Here is a 22,006-nt window from a genome sequence, read left to right as displayed (position 1 = left end):
CACACACAAATAAATAAAATACATCTCTAGTATAAGTAAATAAAGCCATTCCCTTCATACCCTATAAGTGTAAAACCTAGGGAGAATTTGGATTCAGTCTTCAATTCTGATTGAATTTTCAGTACTTTATTCTTCATTATGTGTACATGTGTTTTCACATGTGTCTAAGTGCAGACATGCATACTTGTATCTGTGTGATAAACACTTGATATTCTGTGGTAAGTCCTGCTCTGCTGTGAGACCAATGTGAGTGAGAAATGAGGGAAACCAAACGGACTCCGCTGGTTCTTTTAGAGCACCACACCCCTGCAGTGCCCTGAGCAGCTTCCGGAAGGATTTCATCTGTTTCATCTCGTGCTTCTTTTTTAGGCTCCAAAGAACACATTCCTCTTCTTTCTCCCCCCACCCTGCCCTGCTGCCTAAGCAAGACAAAGATTCCAAACAGACATGAGTGTAATAGCGGGTGAGACACCAGAACAAAAGAGAGAGAAGATCGAGATCACACGCTCGGAGGAGGGGAGAGGAGAGGAGCTGGATGCTTTGTTTTGTTTTGTTTTTTCAGTGGATGCTGAGGGTGAGACTAGAGATATACACTGACTTGGCGTTCCATAAGTAGATATGCACAGTTCAGTCAGTGAACAATGCAAGACATAGAAAGAGAAGAGAGAGGAAGCTGCTGTCGTCAGGAAGCACAGGTAGACTGACCCCACAAGATCAAAAAGGGCAAAAAGAAGATGGGGAGTAAACAGTATCTTTTCAATAAAAATCGCAGCATTCTTTGGTTGATCTGGCACACTGAATTTGAAATAAAAACCTGATAGTGAAGTAAAAATCTGGAATGTTTTATCCATACTTCCATGTTTGGCAGACAAGGTAATAGGGTTGGGACTGTGTGCAGTTCCAGATAATCAATAAATTGTTCATTCCACCACTCAGGTACAGGTTAGTCACCAACTTCACAGGACCGAGAGGACTTTTTTACGGGAATTTTTGCGAGACTGTAACCTTTGTATTCTGCCAGCGTCCTTGTGGTTTGCATTTGGTTGTAAAGCCTCTGTGCTCATGCTCATGTGTTCTTCTCTGAGTCTCAGATGTCTGTGCCTCCAGCAGTCTAAACCTGTTCTGTGCTCTGTTTGGTTTTTGGGGGGTCATTTATGATTCTTCTAGGCTACTTGCTATGGCTAACCTCACCTGTGTGGTTTTATCTAAAATTTGTTCTATACAGTTCATTTTGACACATTGAATCATAGTTGATTTACTCAGACCTTTGGTCATTACTACCAATGACAGCATTTTCGTCCTCATACTGATAGATAATGGCAATAAGATTGCAAATACCATGTCTGGAATCAACTGTAGACATCTATATCTTCCACTGTGTACAGTAGGAGACCATTTGCCACCCATACCTTAGGGAAAGCTATACTTATTGGAGGACTATGTATGAAAGGGTTCTAATTCTTACCCAGTTCACCCTGTATGACAGCACATACCCTCAAATTAAAGCTGGCAGTTCAATGACTTCATTGTTCATTTTCTTCATTGCTTACAATGTAATGTAGACAGAACAGTGGACTTTATTTTCATTTGTTTTCTTTCGTTTCTTTTCTATTCTTTAACGCATTGAAAAAGAAACAGGTTTTTAAACAGTGTGGTTGCTCAGAATTACTGTCAGCATGATGCATCGTAAGTTCAGTATCTCAATGGCCTAATGTTTTGGCTTCATGTTGGCTAGCAGATCATGTTTCTTTTAACTCTGTGTTGAGCTGCAACACAGATGTATACTATGCTTTTCCGGTGCGTTGTGGGGCTGTTCTGTTGACCAATCAGACTGCCCTTTTCAGCATAATTCTCTGGCTGTCGCTTAATCATAACTGAGTAATTTTTTATACAACCATTTTGTTTTCATGTAATATTCAGTAGCCTATACCTAGTAGTATTTTTGCAATGTTAACAAATGTCTTCCACAAATCACCAGGTCTCTCACTTATTGCCAGTGGCATCTAGATTCACAGATGCCATCAGAACAGACACCAACTAATTGTGGCGAGCGCGATGTGGAGAAGTCTGAAAGAGCCTGTCCATCTCTAAATGCCGCTATGCTCTTGCAGCTCGGGCATTGTGCAAGTTCATGCCTCTCTAAATTGCCAAAAGGAGAAAGAAGGAGGAAAGTGATTAAGCAAAATGTATTCGAGCCACGCTGGCGCTTGACGTGCGGCCGTCCGTCTCATGCTCGGGGCTTTTTTAACCTTAATGGTGATCGAGTTAGGCTCAGATCACTGGAGCACTAATGTAATAGCGTACAGACTGCTTCTGCCTTTATTCCTCATTCATTTTTCTGATTTTTAAAAAAACGGTTTCAGCTATGACAAGGGAAGTCCATGCATGTTTGGACAGCCTTGAATACATAACGGGAATGACTTGTGTTTGAGAAGAAGATCCTATATACATTTAAACCCGCTCTGCATTAAACTGGATGAAGCCATTGCTCTTGCAGTGGCTGGCCAGTGTATTGATGAACCTATGGACGTGCAAATGAATGGAATTGATGTGTTTTCTGTGAACAATGGCGTGCATGAATCAGCACCTGTGCGTCCGTTACCTCCTGTCGGTGTGAGTGTCCTGTGCTGAGAAAGAGCCAATGCATAAGCCACTCATGGTCAGGCCTGTTTGTTCAGCAGGAAGGCGTTATTATATAGGACCTGACAGAGGATGGGCAACAGCTTCAGGCACTTTGAAACAGTTCTCAAGTGGCTGTCAGACTCATTTGTCTCCCACCAGTCTTCCCTTTTTCTCTCTCTCTCTCTCTCTCTCTCTCTGTTATTCCCACTCTCCTCACACCACTCCATCACTGCCCACAGGCTGCAGTTCCATGTGAAAGTTGGCTTTGTCTTTCTTGCAAATGATATATAGACACTGCTTCTTTTACAGGCTCAGGGCTCATTTTAAAAGGAACTTAAAGATGTTTTTGTTATTTTTTGTAAATTATTAAATCCTTGAAAATGACCATTATTTCTGACGTAGAACCTTATATGGAGATAAGAAGAAAAGACCTATGGAATGAGATAAGAAACTGGTTTTCTGTGAATTTCTACTTCAGTTCCAGCGTAGGTGGTTTGAGTAATGCACAACTAGTCATTAATGTGGAACATGAAAGGGAACCACAATTTTTTATTTTTTATTTTTTTCCATGGTTGGGATGGCTGGGATTTGACTGCCAGTGGTATTTTATTACTGCTAAAAGTCAGGGTAGCATCCAGATAGCAGGTATAATTAGAGATAGTTAATTGAATGAATAGAGAAAATATGAATTATTAAAACCTGCCAAGTTCATATCTTTTGGAGGAACTAGACAAATGCATGCAAGAAAAAGACTGTAAGAAGACCACATTTTATTAGTAGACCTCATTCTTGTTTATATGTGTGCAAATGTGAGTGTGTGACTAATGTGCTATATCATAGTTTTAGGAATTTGGAGTAAGAAAAAGTTTTAAATTTTAAAAATCTTAAATTTATCAGACCTGCTAAGGCCATCCAGAGTAGTGCCCTTAATCAGCTCCACCAAGAGCTGCATCAACTGCTCTACCAAAAGCAGCACTCTGATCCATCTCCACCCAGAGCAGAATCTGCTGCTCCACCCCCAGCTGCATCAACTGCTCTACCAAGAGCAGCGCTCTGAGCCATCTCCACTCAGAGCAGCACCCGCTGCTTCACCCAGGGCAGCGCTATCAGCAAATTCCACCCAGAGCAGCACAGGTGCACCCAGACAGCTCCACCCACTGAGAGCAGTACTCTCAGTCTGCTTCCACTACCGAAATGACAAGAGCAGTAGACTGACTGATTGTCTGCCCAAGTGAAGTGAGGAGCTGAGCACATCCAGGCTTTCCTGCCCTCGAGACCCTGCCAGCAACAAGAGGCAATAAACAGCATCTTACATTCCCTTTTAAGTGCTACGGATTTCAAGTAATAATAAAACTAATAGATGTATAATTCATTGTGCCTGTTGTGATGATGATGGAGAAGAGGACATAAAATATGGATATACACAGAGATGGTCGTGTGTGTGTGTGTGGGCATGTGTGGGCGTGTGTGTGCGTGTGGGTGTGTGTGTGCATGTGGGTGTGTGTGTTTCAGATCTGCAGTGTCTGGTGGGTGTTCAGATGTTCTGGAGTGAAAGGGTGTCAATTGTTGAGGTTTTATAAATCTAGGGCATGTTCACCTCAGCAAAATAGGCAGCAGGAAATGGCATATTTTGTTGTCTGTATTTTAAATGTGTAAGTGTGCGTGCATTTGTGTGTTTATGTGTGTTTATTTGAAATGAGAAGCCATGTGGTACCCAAGTGTATTCAGCAAAGGATGTATTTGTGGATGTTTTGGATGTATTTGTGTTTGTCATTAAAATTCATTTCTCGCTCTCTCTCTCTCTCTCTCTCTCTCTCTCTCTCACACACACACACACACACACACACACACACACACACAACCCCCTTTCCTCTTCCTCTTTCCCTCTTTCCCTCTATTTCTTAGCTCCGGGTGATAATTGTGGATTTAAAACACAGCCATAGTGCTCTGACACACGGGTGTCTCTTGGGAGAAGACTATGATGCGATGGTTAACTGTGTTTCACTGAGGGAGGATGGCAAGGGAAGTGGATGGGTAGAGGCAGTTTGCATGGATGTACATCAGAAGGGCAGAAGGAGGACATACCATCAAGAGAGGAGAGTTAAAGAATGCTCTGGGAGGTGGTAGGCCAGTGGTGGTCACACTCACTCAGGGACAGCCCAGATTCTTCACCTCCCTCCGCACCCCCGATCTAACACACTCTAACTCATGAAGGACTTGATTACTATCCGATGGATTCAATCAGCTCAGACCTGGGACTAAACAACACTAGGCTAGATGGCAAGGCTAAAAGAAAGCAATGACCATGAGTCTTTATGCAGGAGTAAGAGTAGAACAGAGTAAGAGTAGAACAGATGCTAGGTGTGTAACCTGATATGAACTGTGACGAAAGTGCATTTAATAGCATACCACAACGATCCAGTGCAACTGCTGTGACTGTGCATGTGGAACATGAATTCAATTTTGCTAGCTCTATCTCGGTTTAATAAGAATGATTTGATAAAGTATGTTTTTACAGGCCTGTAGTCTCCATGTGCGAATGAATAACTGACATAGTAATAAGCTCATCCATGGATAACTACATCTGTTTTCTCTTCCCAGTCTCTTGAGGAAAATAAAACACTCATAAAAATAAATAGTCATAGGCTATCCTAATTAATCTCGTTATTCAGGAATTTATATTTGCATTATCAAAATATACAGCTTCACTTTCTGAATAATATATGGCCACAGAGACAAGTGCCATTTACATACCCATTGGAGAGGCATAGATTTAAATACATTTACTTTAAATACCCATTGGAAAAGCATGAATTTATATGTACATACATATCTAAATATTTAAATATTTACATTTCCTCACAAGTGAATACATCTCAAGTAAAGGCAGTCCTAACCTGCAGCCATCCCGTAATACTATTTTAATAAAAGAGTTGAGGGGATACTTCAACAAATGAGCAATTATTACTGACTTTCTGGTTTCTGCTCATACAAATGCATGTATTAAAGAAAGAATCAAAAATATGAATAACATATCAATAACATCAATAACAACTATTGCATACATTTCAAAAGTCAGTGAGCCTATTTTTATGAGACTATATAAATAATTTTTTTCAGGCCATCGTTGAAGATATAAATGTCTCTGGGTAGTAACAGGTTCAGAAAGGGGCAAGATTATTTAACTTCATGTACAAAACTAAATTATAATACTGAAGGTTTGTAAAACATGAATAACATTTTTAATAAAAATACAAATATTCAGCTGACACACAAGACAGGGCCCTATATTACTGCAGTTTGTCTATCTATCTATCTATCTATCTATCTATCTATCTATCTATCTATCTATCTATCTATCTATCTATCTATCTATCTATCTATCTAGAAGATGTTAAACCAGAGCAGGCAGCCATACCAACTTTACACAAGCACCCTAAGTCAACAGTCCTCTCCTACCCAGCTCACTCCCTCTCACAGCTCCTGCCATTCAGTGTTGCTTCCAGCACTGCCATGGCAATGTTCACATAAATTAGCATCTATTTGCATAAGAATCCACCAGTTTAGCAGCCTCACTTGGCTCTCTCAACAAATGGCATTCTTCTTCTCCCATCTTTCCCTTTTCCTCTCGTGCTTCCACTCAAGCGCGCGCGGGCACGCACACACACACACACACACACACACACACACACACACGTGTGAATACATTCATTGATACTGTGCCCCTGTATCATTTCTCTTCAGTTCATACTAAAGAAAATACTAAAGAAAAACCCTTGCTGTTCCTTTTTAATATCGTCATGGGGAAGTAGGTAAAGGAATGAACTACTGAGTCCACTCGTGCATTGCCTCGGCGTGACATAATTTCAGTGAGGTTTTATTACATTTATATATGTGTATATATATTTTTGTGTGCAGCATAAATCTTGAAATAGAACATATGCTAAAGGAAACCCTTGTATTCCAATTTTCTATGCTGAGTATCTGTGTTCTATACTGAACACACAAACTATTTTTCAATGATGAGATTGTCCTTATTGTTTACAGTAAAATGCCCCAAAATGATATTTGTAGGATCTTAGTAGGGCAATATGTCTCTCTTTGCATCCAATGTGCAGTTTACACCCTGTTCCATTACCATGACGAACCACTCAGCCCCCCTGTAATCAGCCGGCTGCATGCCTCTGGCAAGAGAAAGCTCTAAAAATGGTTCTCATTCCTTCTTTAAACCTGCAGACTGGGCTCCGTTCCCAGTGCCTAACAGGAATAAATAGTTGGTAAGAAAAGGGTGACCCCATGACCCCAGCGTGGACTCGGTGTGGCACTAATAGGCCGCCTGCTTCTCCTCTGAGTCCACTTGAAGCAGGGTTGTGCACACCTAATGAAGGGCTCCACAACTTCCTGCTCTTCTCCTCTGCTGCCTTGTCTCTGCACACTGCACGAACCTTGTCGAATAAATTACTGAGAGTGTTCCGCTGTCCCAGGAGCTGGACAGCAGTGCCAACGAGTGCCCTGCTAGGAGCCTCCCTCCTCCTAGGCAGTGTGTGAAGCCACACTGGCAGCAGGGAGACCTGCTACAGAGAGGGGAACACATGGTCACAGATGAGAGCAGAGTGAGAGCAGAGCAGAGAGAGTGGAGAGAGAGAAGAGAGAGTGTGGAGAAAGAGCAGAGAGAATGCAGAGAGAGTAGAGAGAGAGAGCCGAGAGAGAGTGGAGAGAGAGCGAGTGGAAAAAGAGTAGAGAGAGAGCGGAGAGAGAGTGGAGAGAGCAGAGCACAAAGAGCAGAGAGAGTGGAGAGAGAGCAGAGAGAGAGCGGGCAGAGAGCGAGTGGAAAGAGAGTGGAGAGAGAGCGGAGAGAGAGTGGAGAGAGCAGAGTAGAGAGAGCAGAGAGAGTGGAGAGAGAGGAGAGAGAGCAGAGAGAGAGCGGGCAGAGACCAAGTGGAAAGAGAGTGGAGAGAGAGCAGAGAGAGAGTGGAGAGAGCAGAGCAGAGAGAGCAAAGAGAGTGGAGAGAGAGCAGATAGAGTGTGGAGAAAGAGCAGAGAGAATGCAGAGAGAGTAGAGAGAGAGTGGAGAGAGAGCAGAGAGAGAGCGGGCAGAGAGCGAGTGGAAAGAGTGGAGAGAGAGCAGAGAGAGAGTGGAGAGAGCAGAGCAGAGAGAGCAAAGAGAGTGGAGAGAGAGCAGAGAGAGAGTGGAGAGAGCAGAGCAGAGAGAGCAAAGAGAGTGGAGAGAGAGCAGAGAGAGAGTGGAGAGAGAGCAGAGAGAGAGTGGAGAGAGAGCAGAGAGAGAGTAGAGAGAGCAGAGCAGAGAGAGCAAAGAGAGTGGAGAGAGAGCAGAGAGAGAGTGGAGAGAGAGTGGAGAGAGAGCAGAGAGAGAGTGGAGAGAGAGCAGAGAGAGAGTAGAGAGAGCAGAGCAGAGAGAGCAAAGAGAGTGGAGAGAGAGCAGAGAGAGAGTGGAGAGAGAGCAGAGAGAGAGTGGAGAGAGCAGAGCAGAGAGAGCAAAGAGAGTGGAGAGAGAGCAGAGAGAGAGTGGAGAAAGAGCAGAGAGAATGCAGAGAGAGTAGAGAGAGAGTGGAGACAGAGCAGAGAGAGAGCAGGGAGAGTGAGCAGCTCTGTGATCAGCTCAGCCATAACACTTCATTTTCATTAGACCAGCGATTATGTTTGCAGGGTAGAGCAATGGCAGTGCTCTCCTCTGTCTGTGGGTTTGTGTTTGGTTTTCTCTCTTATTCGCTCTTACACACACACACACACACACACACACACACACACACACACACACACACACAAACTGATATTCTCTCTTTTCCTTTTACTACTTTAAGCCACATGTCTTTCTGTAGGCTATCTACCCTCTTGTCTTTCGAGTCTGACCAAATGGTAAGGCTTGATTATTTTAGTCTTGTCCTTAGGCTATGCTATCTTACGCCAGATGACTTGGGCCAATGGTAGGTCATTGTTCATGGTTTATGGTTTTGGATAAAAATAAAATGCAGGATAGGTTAAGGTATTTCTTACCACCCAGTCCCATGCGAACTTTTTCTTGCATGCAAACAATGTATCGAGATTGTGAAAACATCTTCTGCAGTGGGTCAGAAACCACACTGAAAGAGCCACCTCCCCAAGATGTTATTCTTTTTTCATTATTTTGATTATGCCGGCATACATCGGTAAAATCCTGCTGTCGTCTGACCTCTGTGCCATGGTTTTTCAAAAGTAGATTGCTTTAGCTTTTAATGTCAGGGAAAGTAAACATTCAACTGATTTAACCTCTGAAATTCTCTGAACTCATGGACTGAAAGATTCAAACTAAATTCACTGTTTAACTTGTGTGACATTATTCACAGTTTGTTGAATCTGACATCTGAAGGTTATTCAACATAAATCAATTTGCTGTTCCACAACAAAGTAGAAGAGGGAAGAACAGACACTTCGCTTCTTACTTTGCCTGTTGAAATGCTTGGATGCCCCTGGGTCAAAAGGTAAATTTACTTTAAAGATTATAAACATCGTACATCGTTTTCTTTTTTAACTCTCCGTTTTTATTCACAATTCACCCTTTTCATGAACTATGAATCATGGTGTAAGAAGGCCTAAAAAAAACTCAAATAAAGGCACTCACTCTCGTCAGCATCAAAGTGTAATCTTTAGCACTGGGAAGACAGGGGTGCAAAGCACGAGTAGCAGAGGGTGTGGTTCGTACAGTTTCTTGACACCGCCCCCCAGAGACCTGGAGAAGCATTGCTGAAAGTGCTTTCGTAGCATACTCTGCACTCTTACACCCCCTACTCCCCACGCCCCCCACCCAGTTAAAACAGCAAAGGTAGGGGATACATACTGTCTGCTAGTTCCTCTCTCCCTCTCTTAGGGCAATGGCATAACACAGAATGTAGGTGTATGCCTGCGCATTGATGACCTGTCTCAAATTTTTTTTTTAGGTTAAAGGATAGACCAACAAATTCTTTTATTTCTCCCTCTCTCTCCCCTTTCTCTCTCTTTCTATCCTTCTCTATCTCACTGTCACTCTGTCTATTGCTGTCTCTCACTTTTTCTCTCGTTTACTGTTGTAATTACTCTTCTGTCTATTTGACAACTTGTTAGGGTGTATAAGAGGCTTATTAAGCATATAAGCCTTGTGTGTAGGTGTTATGTCAAGAATGACTTAATGGATTATATTGAATGGAAACTGCCCTTAAGGATCATATTAATATAGTGCTTGTGACCTGTACACATGTATATCTGCACAGAGCTAAAGATCCATAGGAAGTAAGTAGTGTCCAAGACCTAGTAGTGTCCAGGACCTAGGAATGTCCAAGGCCAAGGAGTGTCCAGGATGGAGAGATGTTGCTCCTAGCCAAGAAATATCTCCCTCGCTCATACTGATTACTCTTAAACTCAAAACTATGTCTGCTGTCTTGGAAATTGCTTTTAAAACAATGCTATGAGCTGAGCTGCTACAGGCTGGATAGAATTTCACATTTGATAGAGATTTCAAAGCACATCTGTAAGTCAAGGACAAGGGTGTCTGCCAAATGCTGTAAATGTAAATGTAAGGTATACATCCCCTCAGCTGGTTGAATTTCACTATCAAGGGAATGTCCCTTTATTTAAAAACATACATCAAAGTGTTCGACACGCCACACTTCTGCACAAAAAAAAGTTCTTGTTCAGAAATCCCTAGAATGATTATTTGATATATGGAGCACTTAAAGCCATATATATCATACATGTTGGGCTTATATATCATCTTTAATGTTCCGTGAGCATGGTGGTTTACTGCAGTTTGTCAGATCTTCTGCAGAGGTATTTTGCACTGGCAGAACACAATCTAACGGCAGGCTCATTGATGATGATGAGTTCTGTGCCACTGAACACAGATCTGTCCCAATTCCACAGGCTAATTCAGCCATTCATCTTCGGTGTAATTGTGGCACTCCGTCAATGTGCCGACTGTTTTATTTATCAATCGGGCTGATGTGATCCTTTTACAGAAACAGGCCAAGTGGAATCAAACACGATACAAAAAGCACTGGAGCAAATAGCCCTTTGGTCACACGTGTGTGCCTGCGTGTGTGCCTGTACTTATGCATCTGTCTGAATGTGCCAGTGTCTCTGTGGATGAAGAAGGCATGCATGCTTTGGTTTTGAGATTTTTTTACCACTTGTCACTTTGCTGTCTTTTCATTGTTTAGTTTCTGACATACCTTTGGTTTCTCTGGATTATTTTCCCACTTGCATTGCCCATGGGTTTCCCTGTAGGATTTTTCCCATAGAAAAGCTAGTTGGGCTGCCTGTCAGTGCTCTTCTTTTGCTTGGACTGGATGCCTTGCCTAGACCTCTGACATCTCTATAATAGTGAGATCACGCAATAAAAATCCGCATGCAAAACAGTCTTGTCTCATCTCGTCTTGTCTCATCTCATCTCATCTCGTCTCATCTTGTCTCCTCTCTTGTTGTCTCGTCTTTCGTCCCCTCCTCTCCTCTCCCCTCATCTCATCTCCTTTTGTCTCATCTTCTCTTTACTCCTCCTCTCCCCTCCTCTCTTCTCCTCTTCTTCCTTTGCTTCAGGCTGTGACTCTTCCATTCCCTCCATTCTCCAGCCTCATAAAGCAGGCTGTCACAGTGACTAATTTGTTAGTCTTGTCTCTCAGTGCCTGATCCCCAACCCACCTCATTGTCTCCCTCTGAAAGAAAAAAAAAAAAAAAAAAAAGAAGAGTAAAAACCCATAAGGTAGTGTGGCGGCCTCTTGCTACCTAGCTTGATCTATATGCTCATCCAACCACAGCAAGAGAGAATGACCCCTCTATGCTACAGAGAGGTACACAACATCCAGATTTCTTCTCTGACCAATCCCCTACAGCCCATTCCCCATGCCCCTAGCACCACTACCTCCCCCTGGAATGCCTGCTGCGCTGTGGGTAAAAATAGGAGAGGCAGTGCTGTTAAGGATGTTGCATAACGCTAGACTAACAGGACTGAAGGCGCATCTGCTCCCTGGGAGGCCGGTTGAAGACAGTAGTGTGAATGCCAGGTTCACTGGGGTAAGAAAGAGGAGAGAAGGCTTTCTCCAGAGGGAATAGATGGCAAGGTAATTACTAAGCTCAGGAAGCAGTTCATGGGAAGAAAAAAAACAGCACATAGACATGTGCACACACACACACACACACGCAGACACACACACACACGCGCACATGCAGACACACACGCACGCATACACACACACACACACGCACACATGCAGACACACACGCACACACACACGCACACACACACACACACACACACACGCACACACACGCACATGCACACACACACACACACGCATGCACACACGCAGACACACACACACACGCGCACGCACGCACACACACACACACACGCACGCACACACACACACGCACATGCAGACACACATACATACAAAAGCACATAAACTCCTTTCTCTCTCTCTCTTTCTTTCTTTTTTCTTTCTTTTCTTATTTATTTATTGTTATTTCCTTTCTGCGTTCTTTCCTTCTTTTTTCAGTATCCTGTTAAACTGTCAGCACTCTATTCCATAATATTTAGATGCCAGTAGTGCTCTGGAACAGCTGTGTGTGTGTGTGTGTGTGTGTGTGTGTGTGTGTGTGTGTGTGTGTGTGTGTGTGTGTGTGTGTGTAAGTAAGTAAGTAAGTAAGTAATATTTTTCAGACAAAGTTGATGTCTTCCTAGCCAAGACACAGGAGCCTCTTTTAAAGATTGAGCACCCCCCCCCCCCCCAATCTATCTATCTATTTATCTATCTTTACATTACCATGTACAATATCTGAATTTGGGATTTGAGTCTTTTGTTCAAACATAGCTGCTTCTTTGGACTGCTTGCCTGTAAAGTCCCAGTATATTCTGCACTTGGTTTTAGTGCTTGAAACCACTAATACTAACATAAGTATGCCTTAATGAACTTGAGGAACAACAGAGCCAAGTTAAACATTAAGCCAGGATAACTGACAAAAGAGCTCTCCATTCAAGGTGGAGGACTAATTTCATGTTTCTAGAACCTTCTTTTGTCTGGAAAATAAGAGCGAAAGTGAATTTTCTTGGCAGGTCTTTATGAAGGCTGTCCTAGACAGATACTAAGTCTGCACTTTCCTCCAACTTCCATCCACAGCCTGCACTGGTGTAGAGAAGGTCACATGTCCTCCTCAACATTTCTCTTTTCTTTTTTTTCCCTTTTCCACATGACCGGGGAAAAGTTGCATTTGCCATATAATAATGAAAGCATAATAATGAGACACGGAGTGAGAGAGAAGGGGAGATGGAGAGACAGAGAGAGAGAGAGAGAGAGAGAGAGAGAGAGAGATGCTAATAGACACACTAGTTAATGAGAACTAGAGAAGCAGAGAGATGAGAGAGCAATAGAAGGAGATGTAAGTTCTCCCTTTAAAGTACTAGGAGCTGCCTATTTGTCATCATTGATGAATCCATTAAGAAATGTGTGCAGAGAAGCATATTGGCTTAAAAGAGGGTGAAAGAGAGAGACGGAGATGAAAGAGAGATGGTATTCACAAACATCTACTGGAACTTAAGCAGCACCAGGTAGAAGACAAAGTGAATACTCTCTCTCTCTCTCTCTCTCTCTCTCTCTCTCTCTCTCTCTCTCTCTCTCTGTGAGACTTGGTTTTAGAGGAAAGAAAGACAATGTTTAAAGCAGTACTGAAATGTGTCAAGATTAGGCAATAATAATTTTTTATAGTTTGTGTGTATATGTAGGGGTATTATTTTTGGGTGTATGTGTATGTGTATTTTCATATGTGTGTATGTGTGCATGTGTCTGTGGGTGATTGTATTCAAGTGTATGTATAAGTGCATGTCTTCCACTCCTAGAGTAGAGCGGTGTTCCTTGCCCAGTCTCTGATGAATTCATCTAATTAACAGAGCCTTGATCTGATGCCTAATCCTTCGCTCTGTAATAAGGGATTAAAATGCTGCCTAAACCACCTGCTGTTACTGAACTGCACGACACTGGCTGCACACATGCCTAACACCCCTACTCCATGCATGTCTGCTGCACTGCTCCATGCGTGTGTGTGTGTACTCACCACTCCGCACACGTACGCAGTCCTACACTTTGTGCATTTGTATCTCTCTTGTAAATTGGTGCTGATCCATTTTGGAGAGAGATGGGGAGAAAGTTTCCAGACTCATTGAGGTTCCCCACACTCTCAAACCCAGCAAGTAACAGGAGTGCTATTTGGAGAACACCCAGCACATGTTCATGATCACACTGTCGTGGAAATAGTGGATGATGTCAGTGGGCGTTGGCTGGCAGGAAACTTTTTGTCACACTTACTAAAAGAGGACATTAAAGTGGGACAAGGGAAAGTGGCAGGGGAGGGGGCCACAGACAGTGGGGGCTTGTGAAAAATTGTGGGTGAGATTTTCTTTAACCTCATTGGGTACACAATGAAAAAGGGGAATGGGGAGAAGAGAAGCTGCCGTGTGCCAATTCGCTGGACCAACGGGCGGCTGGCCCATTCTGCCCGGTTGCTTAGCAACTCCTAGTGTACCCTGGGCAGCTTAATGACTCTTGTTGCCGCGGTGACTCGGAGTATTCTAACGGGCCAGAAGCTGGATGGTTCGCGACCAATCATGAGAGATTAGAACACTGAAACTGACTAATCAGCAGGCAGGGGCCCTATGACCCTACACGAACTCCAGCCAACAAGTATATATGCTTTTTAAATATAATGCAATAATTTGTATCAGGCTTAAAATTCCTAACAATGGAAAATCTTAATTTTGCAAAATACATAATCTGACAACAAATGTCATAAATTTTCATGTTTTCTGCTCATACTGCTACATTTGTTACAGCTCATCAAAGATGGTCTATTTCCTGAGATGAACTAATTGCATTTATACATATAGTGGTGTAGGAGTCTGTGTGTCATTGTGTTCACTTTTATTGCTACATTTGTGTGAATGAAGTGTCCACCTAGGGAGAATAAAATTTTATGAATCTTCATGTGTGGGTGGGCGTGTATATGCAAGTCTGTTGCTAAAAGTGGCCATTTCGGCGAACTGTCACTGGGAATTTGTCATCTCTGGAGGACTAGCTCTGGCTTAATTAAATATGCCAAAATTTAGAACTGCACAGGACTGTGTGCATGCATGCGTGTGTGTGTGTCGGTGTCTGTGTCTGTGTTTATACCTGTCGTGTTTCTTTTTGCTTATCTGGCAGACTGTGACACTCTTAATATACAAGCTTGGAAGGGGGCAAAACACTGTTACCTTGCATGTGCACTTACACACAGTCCCACACTACTTTGCACCACCCTGCATGGACTAAACTCTCTCTCTCTCTCTCTCTCTCTCTCTCTCTCTCTCTCTCTCTCTCTCTCTCTCTCTCTCTCTCTCCAGATGAACCGGCCCATCCAGGTGAAGCCAGCAGACAGCGAAGGACGGGGAGGTAATTAACCTTCCTTTACACACATGCACACACATGAACACACACACACACACACCTAAACATGGTCACATGGAAGCTGTGCATTGTGTGTAGAATAGCATTAATATAGGTCAAACGCCTCTGTTGACTCCCCATCTGTCTGGCCGGTGAGAGCCTTGCTGGTTCACTGTCACTCGGCTAAGTTCAAAGGCACATTAGGAGTCCCCTCTTTTCGCCCTCCAAGTCCCCAGATGAAGGACTTTTTTCTGATTACAGATGAGACATGCGTTTAGGACGCAGCCCTGGTGACACGCCTCAGTGGGCATGAATTTAAACGCATCCAAATACAAGTTGCATATTCCTGCTTAACTTTAAAATTGACCTGAAGAGCTTAGTTTACAGTCAAAGGCGCATTATGTCGAAGCCCTGGTGAATAGGTCATTTGTTATATCTGTTTGAGGCAGTGGGATAACAGAAGTAGGCTTTTTCTTTATTAGTTTTTGTTTGGAGAAACATCTCTTCCCACCGGTAATACTCACCGGTACTGTAAGAATGGCTTGGCACATTTTTCATTCCATTTCATGCCAGACAGTATCAGTATATTCCCTAAAATGATTACTGCCATGTAGTCTTCTATGAGCTGTGAATGTGCAGATTTCAGGCTACTATAAAAGGCAGGGGAGGGATTTTCTAAAAGAATCATTGAAAACTGCTCTTTGAAAAATTATGCTATTAACCTGTAATATTTCTTTTCTGTCCCATTAAATTTTATTCCTTTTGAGTGCTTGTTTTCATTCAGTGGTCCATTTCAAAATTCAAATAAACATACTTTTATTGGTAATGTTGAGAATGTTTGGCAAGTTTGAGCAGAATTTGTGCAAGATCTTTAGCTAAATGCATCCTTAATTAAATCATGCTAAGTCAGTCAAGATGATTTCATTTTATTCAGAAGAATTTTTTGATACTGTTATCAGTACCTCTTGGAATTTTGCCATTCTCATAGAACTGGCAAATTTAAAAATTGACCTAACTGCCAAACAAGTAAGTCAAACTTCTAAAAAGAACTTGAAGGAGTAGGCAGTCTATCAGCTCCTTTACTGAAATAACGGAATGCAAAACATGAGGCATGATGAAATCAGATATCCACAGCATGTCTTATTATATTATATTACCATGTATTCTTACATGTGTGCTGACCTTAAACCTTTTCATTGTGGTCTTTGAGTATTCCTTTAATGTTGGTATGGAGAAGATGTTCTCATCTCATAAAATTAACAAATTTACATGTCCAGAGGAGCACAATAGTTTTGCAGCTTTGTAAAACACACCCATTAAACCCAAATAAAATACAGGCATATTGAGATATGCACTTTAAATCAACATCATTAGTCTATCTCGGGCCTTTACCAACCACAAACATGCAAACCGACACAACCCAGCTAAACCGTTTCTTCAAAGCTGGACAGGGGCTCCTCCTACTTTGAGGTTTCTGCTGCTCTGGAGGCTGATGGAGCACCCTGCCCACTATGACAGATGGGTGACATTTAGGGAGATTACACCATAATCTATAAGACTGTAAAAACAACATTTTGGACTGAATGCACTTTAACAAACTTGGCAGATGCCAGTGAATTTCTCCAGATGAGGAGATTGAAGGTAAGGTTAGAGGTCAACACATTCAAAGTTCACATTGTGCTTAGCTGAGTAGGATGGATTCAACTCTGCATCTGTCTTGTTCTTCATCTTTGTTCTTGCTGTTCTTCTTCTTCTTCCTCAGATTTCTGCTATATGGTTTAAGTATTTGTGGTTGACTATAAATGTTAGTAAATGGTTAGTCAATTTTGAAGTTGGTTCTTTGTAGTTGGTGTTGTGACACACACTCTGGCACAAGCTCTGTGCGTCCAGATATTGTAATTCAAGGGCGTGTGTGTGCATCGCACAACCTTTTCAGATCAGAGTGCTGTCAGATGGTCACTTTAATTAACCACCATCTAAAAGCAGGCCAACCAGCCAATGACTGGCATGACCTAGGTCCTAGCCAATCAGTTTTTTTGGCCAGATAAATTAGATGTGGGCTGTGTAGTAGTGAGGATGGATGGGGACTGATATCAATTACTGCTCTCTTTCTCTCCCCATCTTTAAGACAGAGGGAATGGAGAAAATATGTGGCAAAGGGTGAATGAAATAAACTGGGCTTTGGTGCCTGGCAAACTGTATCAAACAGCCATCTAGCAGTATGGCTGTGAATGTGTGTGTGTGTGTGTGTGTGTGTGTGTGTGTGTGTGTGTGGGTGTGGGTGTGTGTGTGTGCGCGCATACATGTATGTGTTTGCTAATAAGGAGAATTGAAAAGGGGGATTCTGGGCAGGTCAGACAGACATATTGAGTTCTAATGGTGATCGGGCTCAAGCAGAGGAGAAGCCATGGCGATTGACAGCAAGAGCGGATATACAGCTCTATCTGGAATATTGCAGCCGGGAAGCTTGGGGCAGTGAATGCCACAGTTTCGGGAGTTGCGCATCTGATTGCGTGAGAATGCCCTGCCAAGGCGTGGGCGACGTATGTGATGGCTCGCTTTCCCCAGGCAGAGTGCAAAAATCCTCGTAACTAGTGCGATCACCCAGCGATTCTGGCACCTCCAGGAACGGAAGCCCATTCATCACGCGCAGACCTCAGCAATTATCCGTCACGAGCGGCCACAGAGGGGTCCCTATTGTGTGCCTGGGAAGGCATTAGGGCCCATTAGCGGCTCTCGTACCACTACTCCAGCATCCGGCGCACATCTCGCCCGCTCACCGCCCAGGAGAGACAAGCCTTTCCCGGGGGGAGAGGAACTGTGGTGTGGCGGGAGGAGACGCGGATAACAGCCCGATCCAAAGCTCAGTCGCAGGCACAGATGCTGCGTCTAATTCTCACTTTAGATGTGGATGACTCATGAGTTGGATATTTTTGCCTAGTATTATCTCAGATCTCAGTGAAGGGAGGAATGAGATGGAAGAGGAGGGAAGAGAAAGTGGAGGAGAATCAAAAGAGAAGATTATCGGAAAACTGAAATGAATTTGTCCAGCCAATGTGCTGGAAAGAAGTTCTGAACTTTACTTCAGTGCATCAGAAAATTCTGCTAGTCTAATAAAGGTCTTTGATGTTCTATATATCAGCACTATGCTTTCCATTATTTTATTCTCTGGGGAATGATTTTATCAGGATCTGTCCTCTCCTTTCTTCTCTCCTTTATCAGGCCACTCCGATTTAAATACTCTGATAAGAGAGTGCAATCGATCCCCCATGCTGTGGACAGGGTGCGAAAAATGTGCATCCGATGCTTTTAAGCAATACATTTTGCCTTGACCCAAACATAAGTAGCATAGCAGCTATTTTCCCTGCTCAGTAGGCAAGAGAGAGAGATGAGAGGCTTCAAAAGAGGTGTAGAAGTGGACCAGGGTGGCGGGTTGGTGGGTGCAGACTAAGGTGGGGAGCAGAGTGCAGGAGAAATAGAGGGATGGACAAAAACAGGCAGAGCTCAAGGAGGGAGCAGAGCACCACTGCTCAAAGACTCACTCCAACCCCAAACAGTCCTGCTTCTCCACAGGGATCAAGTCTACTGCATCAAAGTAGGAAACTGCGTTTGGCTTTTTCTGAAGTGCAGACAGACAGAGGCACTTATAATGCGCTTTTTGTTGTTGTTGTTGTTGTTGTAGCTGTATGACTGTTGTGCCAAATATCAAGGACCACCACAAGTTCGAAGGTTTAATTTACGGCCCAAAATACAGTCATACCCAAACAGAAAGTTTTCTGGCAAGGACAATTATGCGACATAGATCAGTAGTAGATGGCATTAATCACCCCTAAATCTCTGATGGACAAATAGAACAGGCCTTTAGCACAGAGGCAGCAACATGAATCTGGGTAGTTAATCAGCCATGTGCTTTCCTGTCCTCTGTCTGACATTTCAGTCCCCAGTGCATCATGGCCCTGTCTCCACCTCAACTTTCAAATGTGCCTATCCACTCCCAATCTCTGTCTCGCTCCCTTCCTCTTTTGTCCCTCTCTGTCTCTCTGTCACTCCCATCCTCTCTGTCTCCATCTCTCTCTGTCTCTCTCGTTCTTTCTCAGCTGACCTTGTCCTCCCCTGTGTCTCTGCAAGAAAAGATGACTCTCCATTATCTTTGACCGGAGATGGCCATTATCTAAACACATTCTATGAGGCAAGTCTCACATCACAGAGTCAAGTTTCTTCTGGGGCAGGGGCCATTTTGTTGGGAAGACAGCAGGGAAGAGGGTGACCCTTCTGCCATTTTCCCTCAAGTGAACGTCGCTGTTCTGCCATTGCGTTTCTTCATCTAATGCACGGTATTTAACTACAGACATCAACAGTGGTGCTTTTAGTGGTTGCTGGTAAGCGTGAATGCCATATAGGGCAGTAGGAAGTTAGACTCTACAACCACAGGGCTGTTGCTATCAGTGCCTCACATCTCAGATATGATATTGGCCATACGTCCTTGACAATACGCTGGAGAACCAAGTTGTGATATTCATGGCTGTAAACTTCCATTAATATGTATGATGCAATACTCCGAAAACAGCAAAAAAAAAAAAGGAAATGGTTTAGTAATGTTTTTAGCATTACGCTATATTTGGAGGCATAATTAACATCCTAACCAAAACAAGTTGAGCGTTAAGCAGATTCATCTGAAGTGAAATTAAAAATAAACACTTGAGTGCATGTCAATTTTTCTCTAGACTTTCTTATGGTATAAAAAATGTATATATTTGTTATTGTTTGTATGTTATTATACATCACTTGAACCTGATATGTAAAGTGCAAATAAAAATAGAAAAATAGTGGACTTGATAAGGCTTTGATGAAAGGCCATACACTAATACACTGACTCAGAAATTCTTATAGAGTGTCCAACTCAAATTCCCAATCCAAAGCTTTTCACATTAGGAGGTGGCCTCCTCACTCTCCTAGTCTCTAAGCTCTCAGGCAAGATGTCTTTCCATTTTTGCCCTCTTTTCACCTTTTGACTAAAATTTTCCATCTGTGAGACAGAGTAGGGAGCTGGTGGCAGCTCAGGCTGTCTTGGGTGTCTTAGTCTCCCTCACCTCAGCAGGTGCCGGCACTGAAGGCTGCCGGGTAAAACAGGTCGGACCGCCACATGGGATTCGCTGCATGTGTGCAATTTCCCGCCAATGAGAGATGCTCTTTGCTCATCATGCAAATGAGGCTCAATCCCAGACATGTCAAAAGAAAAGTCAAAGGCACCCCAGTCCAGATAGCACTGCTCATGCCCCCCCCCCCCCCCCCCCCAAGCATTTTTGAGTCTCCAGCTCTTAAAGCAATAGCGTAGTTTGATCAGCATGAATTGAAATAGGCTGGTAGGAGCTGGGGATGAGAGGGCCATCGTACTAAAGCAAAGTCAGCTCACTTTGTAATAGACAAAAGTTTATATATCTGACTTCAACAGAGAAAGTCACTGATTCTTGCTTTCTTCTTATTGCACATCACTTTTTTTTTTTTGTTTCTATGGAGTAGAATTTAATTCAAAATATTTTTAAATATATTTATATATTTATTGATGAGTCTAAAGTGCAATGTGCTGTCTAAGCAATGTATTGTATGAATCAACCTTAACATCAAGTAAAGTGATAATGTCAATAATAAAAAGTTGCATTAAATAATTATATGAGATACAGTATGCACAAACAAGATCTGCCTCATTTTGTAAAATGTCACCTGTTAAGACTTCTGAAATTAGTTTGTTAGGATGGCGCAGTTGGTATGTGTTCCAGTTTGGTTCAGCTGAAGGTACTGATGAAAAATGTCAGCTCTTTTATGTATTGATAATTCAGTGTTCAGGTAGATTGTAAATTTCACAGATTACATTAGATTAGATATTTTGCAGTAATTTTCCACCTTTCCTGAAAATGAGTTTATGATCTTTATAACATAAATTCAATTACTCAATGTAATCTCCATTTCTTCTGGAGGTGGGTTGTTACAGTGATATAGTTCTGTACATTAACCCTCTTTGTTATAAATGAGCCTGCTGTATATGCGCAGACCTCTCTCCTAAGAGTGACCAGCCCTTGTGTGCCTCTCTGCCAGGCTTTGGGTGAGATCAAGCTCTTCTTATACAGCACACACTGCAGTGCTGAGACCTTAGCCAGGTCACAAGACTATCAATGACATGCTCTCTCATGGAGTGCCTTTACACACTGACTCTGCTCTCTCTCTCTCTCTCTCTCTCTCTCTCTCTCTCTTACATACACACACACATAGACAATGCCTTTGACGTACATCCACAAGTCTCTCAGTAGGATCTTTTTATCATCCGAGGCAGCTGGCCTCTCCAAATGGGGAGACCGGGCTTACAGTTTAGGTGAGAAGTGTGTGTGTTTGTGTTTGTGTGTGTGTGTGTGTATGTGTTGGGGTGTTGGGAGGAGGCAGCAACAGAATGCTACACATACATGCAGTCTACCAAAAAAATGTGTACTTTATTCCACTGAGGGAATAGATCTTGACAGCATATGGTGTCTGCGCAAAATCCATTAATTTTTAATATAGCGAGCTATAATGAAAAGTCTTTGTGAGACAAGCAATTGTCAGATGTCACTTGTGTTTGGATAACTCTTTTGACCTTCCTTTTCTGCTATTTGCATTTGTAGAACGAGGGCCGTCCACTTGCTGTCTCTGCCTGGACAAGGCAGTAGACTGACAGGCACTCATTTTCCAGACAGTTTCCCCTGCTTTCAGTGGAGGGAGGGAAGGAAAAAGAAAGAGAGGAAAAGAGAGAAAGAGATGTGTCTAAAGTATGAGAAGATGAGAAATTTGTATGACTACTCTTATTGTCTACTCAGTTGTGGCTGCCTATTTATTTGTTTGTTTATATATATATATATATATATAGCTCCAGAAAAAATGAGACCACTCTATCTTAAATCAGCATTTCCACATGT

The 22,006-nt window shown here is 42.7% G+C and overlaps 1 protein-coding gene and 1 long non-coding RNA gene across 9 annotated transcripts in view; one reads left to right on the top strand and one right to left on the bottom strand.

Annotated features, from left to right (window-relative positions):
• celf6 (CUGBP Elav-like family member 6) overlaps positions 1–22,006 on the top strand; it is a 112,316-nt gene that overhangs the window by 51,483 nt on the left and 38,827 nt on the right. For all 8 annotated transcript variants that reach the window (XR_014124072.1, XM_081715582.1, XM_081715583.1 and 5 more), the window contains exon 3: positions 15,020–15,068. Coding sequence is in view for 7 of the 8 variants with exons in the window: in XM_081715582.1 (XP_081571708.1) it covers positions 15,020–15,068 (49 nt within the window). In the remaining variant the exon portion in view is untranslated. The remainder of the gene's footprint in view (positions 1–15,019; positions 15,069–22,006) is intronic.
• On the bottom strand, positions 10,194–13,883 carry LOC145658503 (uncharacterized). Its single transcript, XR_014124073.1, has 2 exons — positions 13,699–13,883; positions 10,194–11,303 (listed from the first exon to the last, which is right to left on the bottom strand). It is a non-coding gene; the product is annotated as an uncharacterized LOC145658503 (long non-coding RNA).

This window comes from Electrophorus electricus, chromosome 6 (genome assembly GCF_041902795.1).
Source record: "Electrophorus electricus isolate QZ-2024a chromosome 6, ASM4190279v1, whole genome shotgun sequence".
In the NCBI taxonomy this organism is placed as follows: Eukaryota; Metazoa; Chordata; class Actinopteri; order Gymnotiformes; family Gymnotidae; genus Electrophorus; species Electrophorus electricus.
This window is presented reverse-complemented; position numbering and strand designations above follow the sequence as displayed.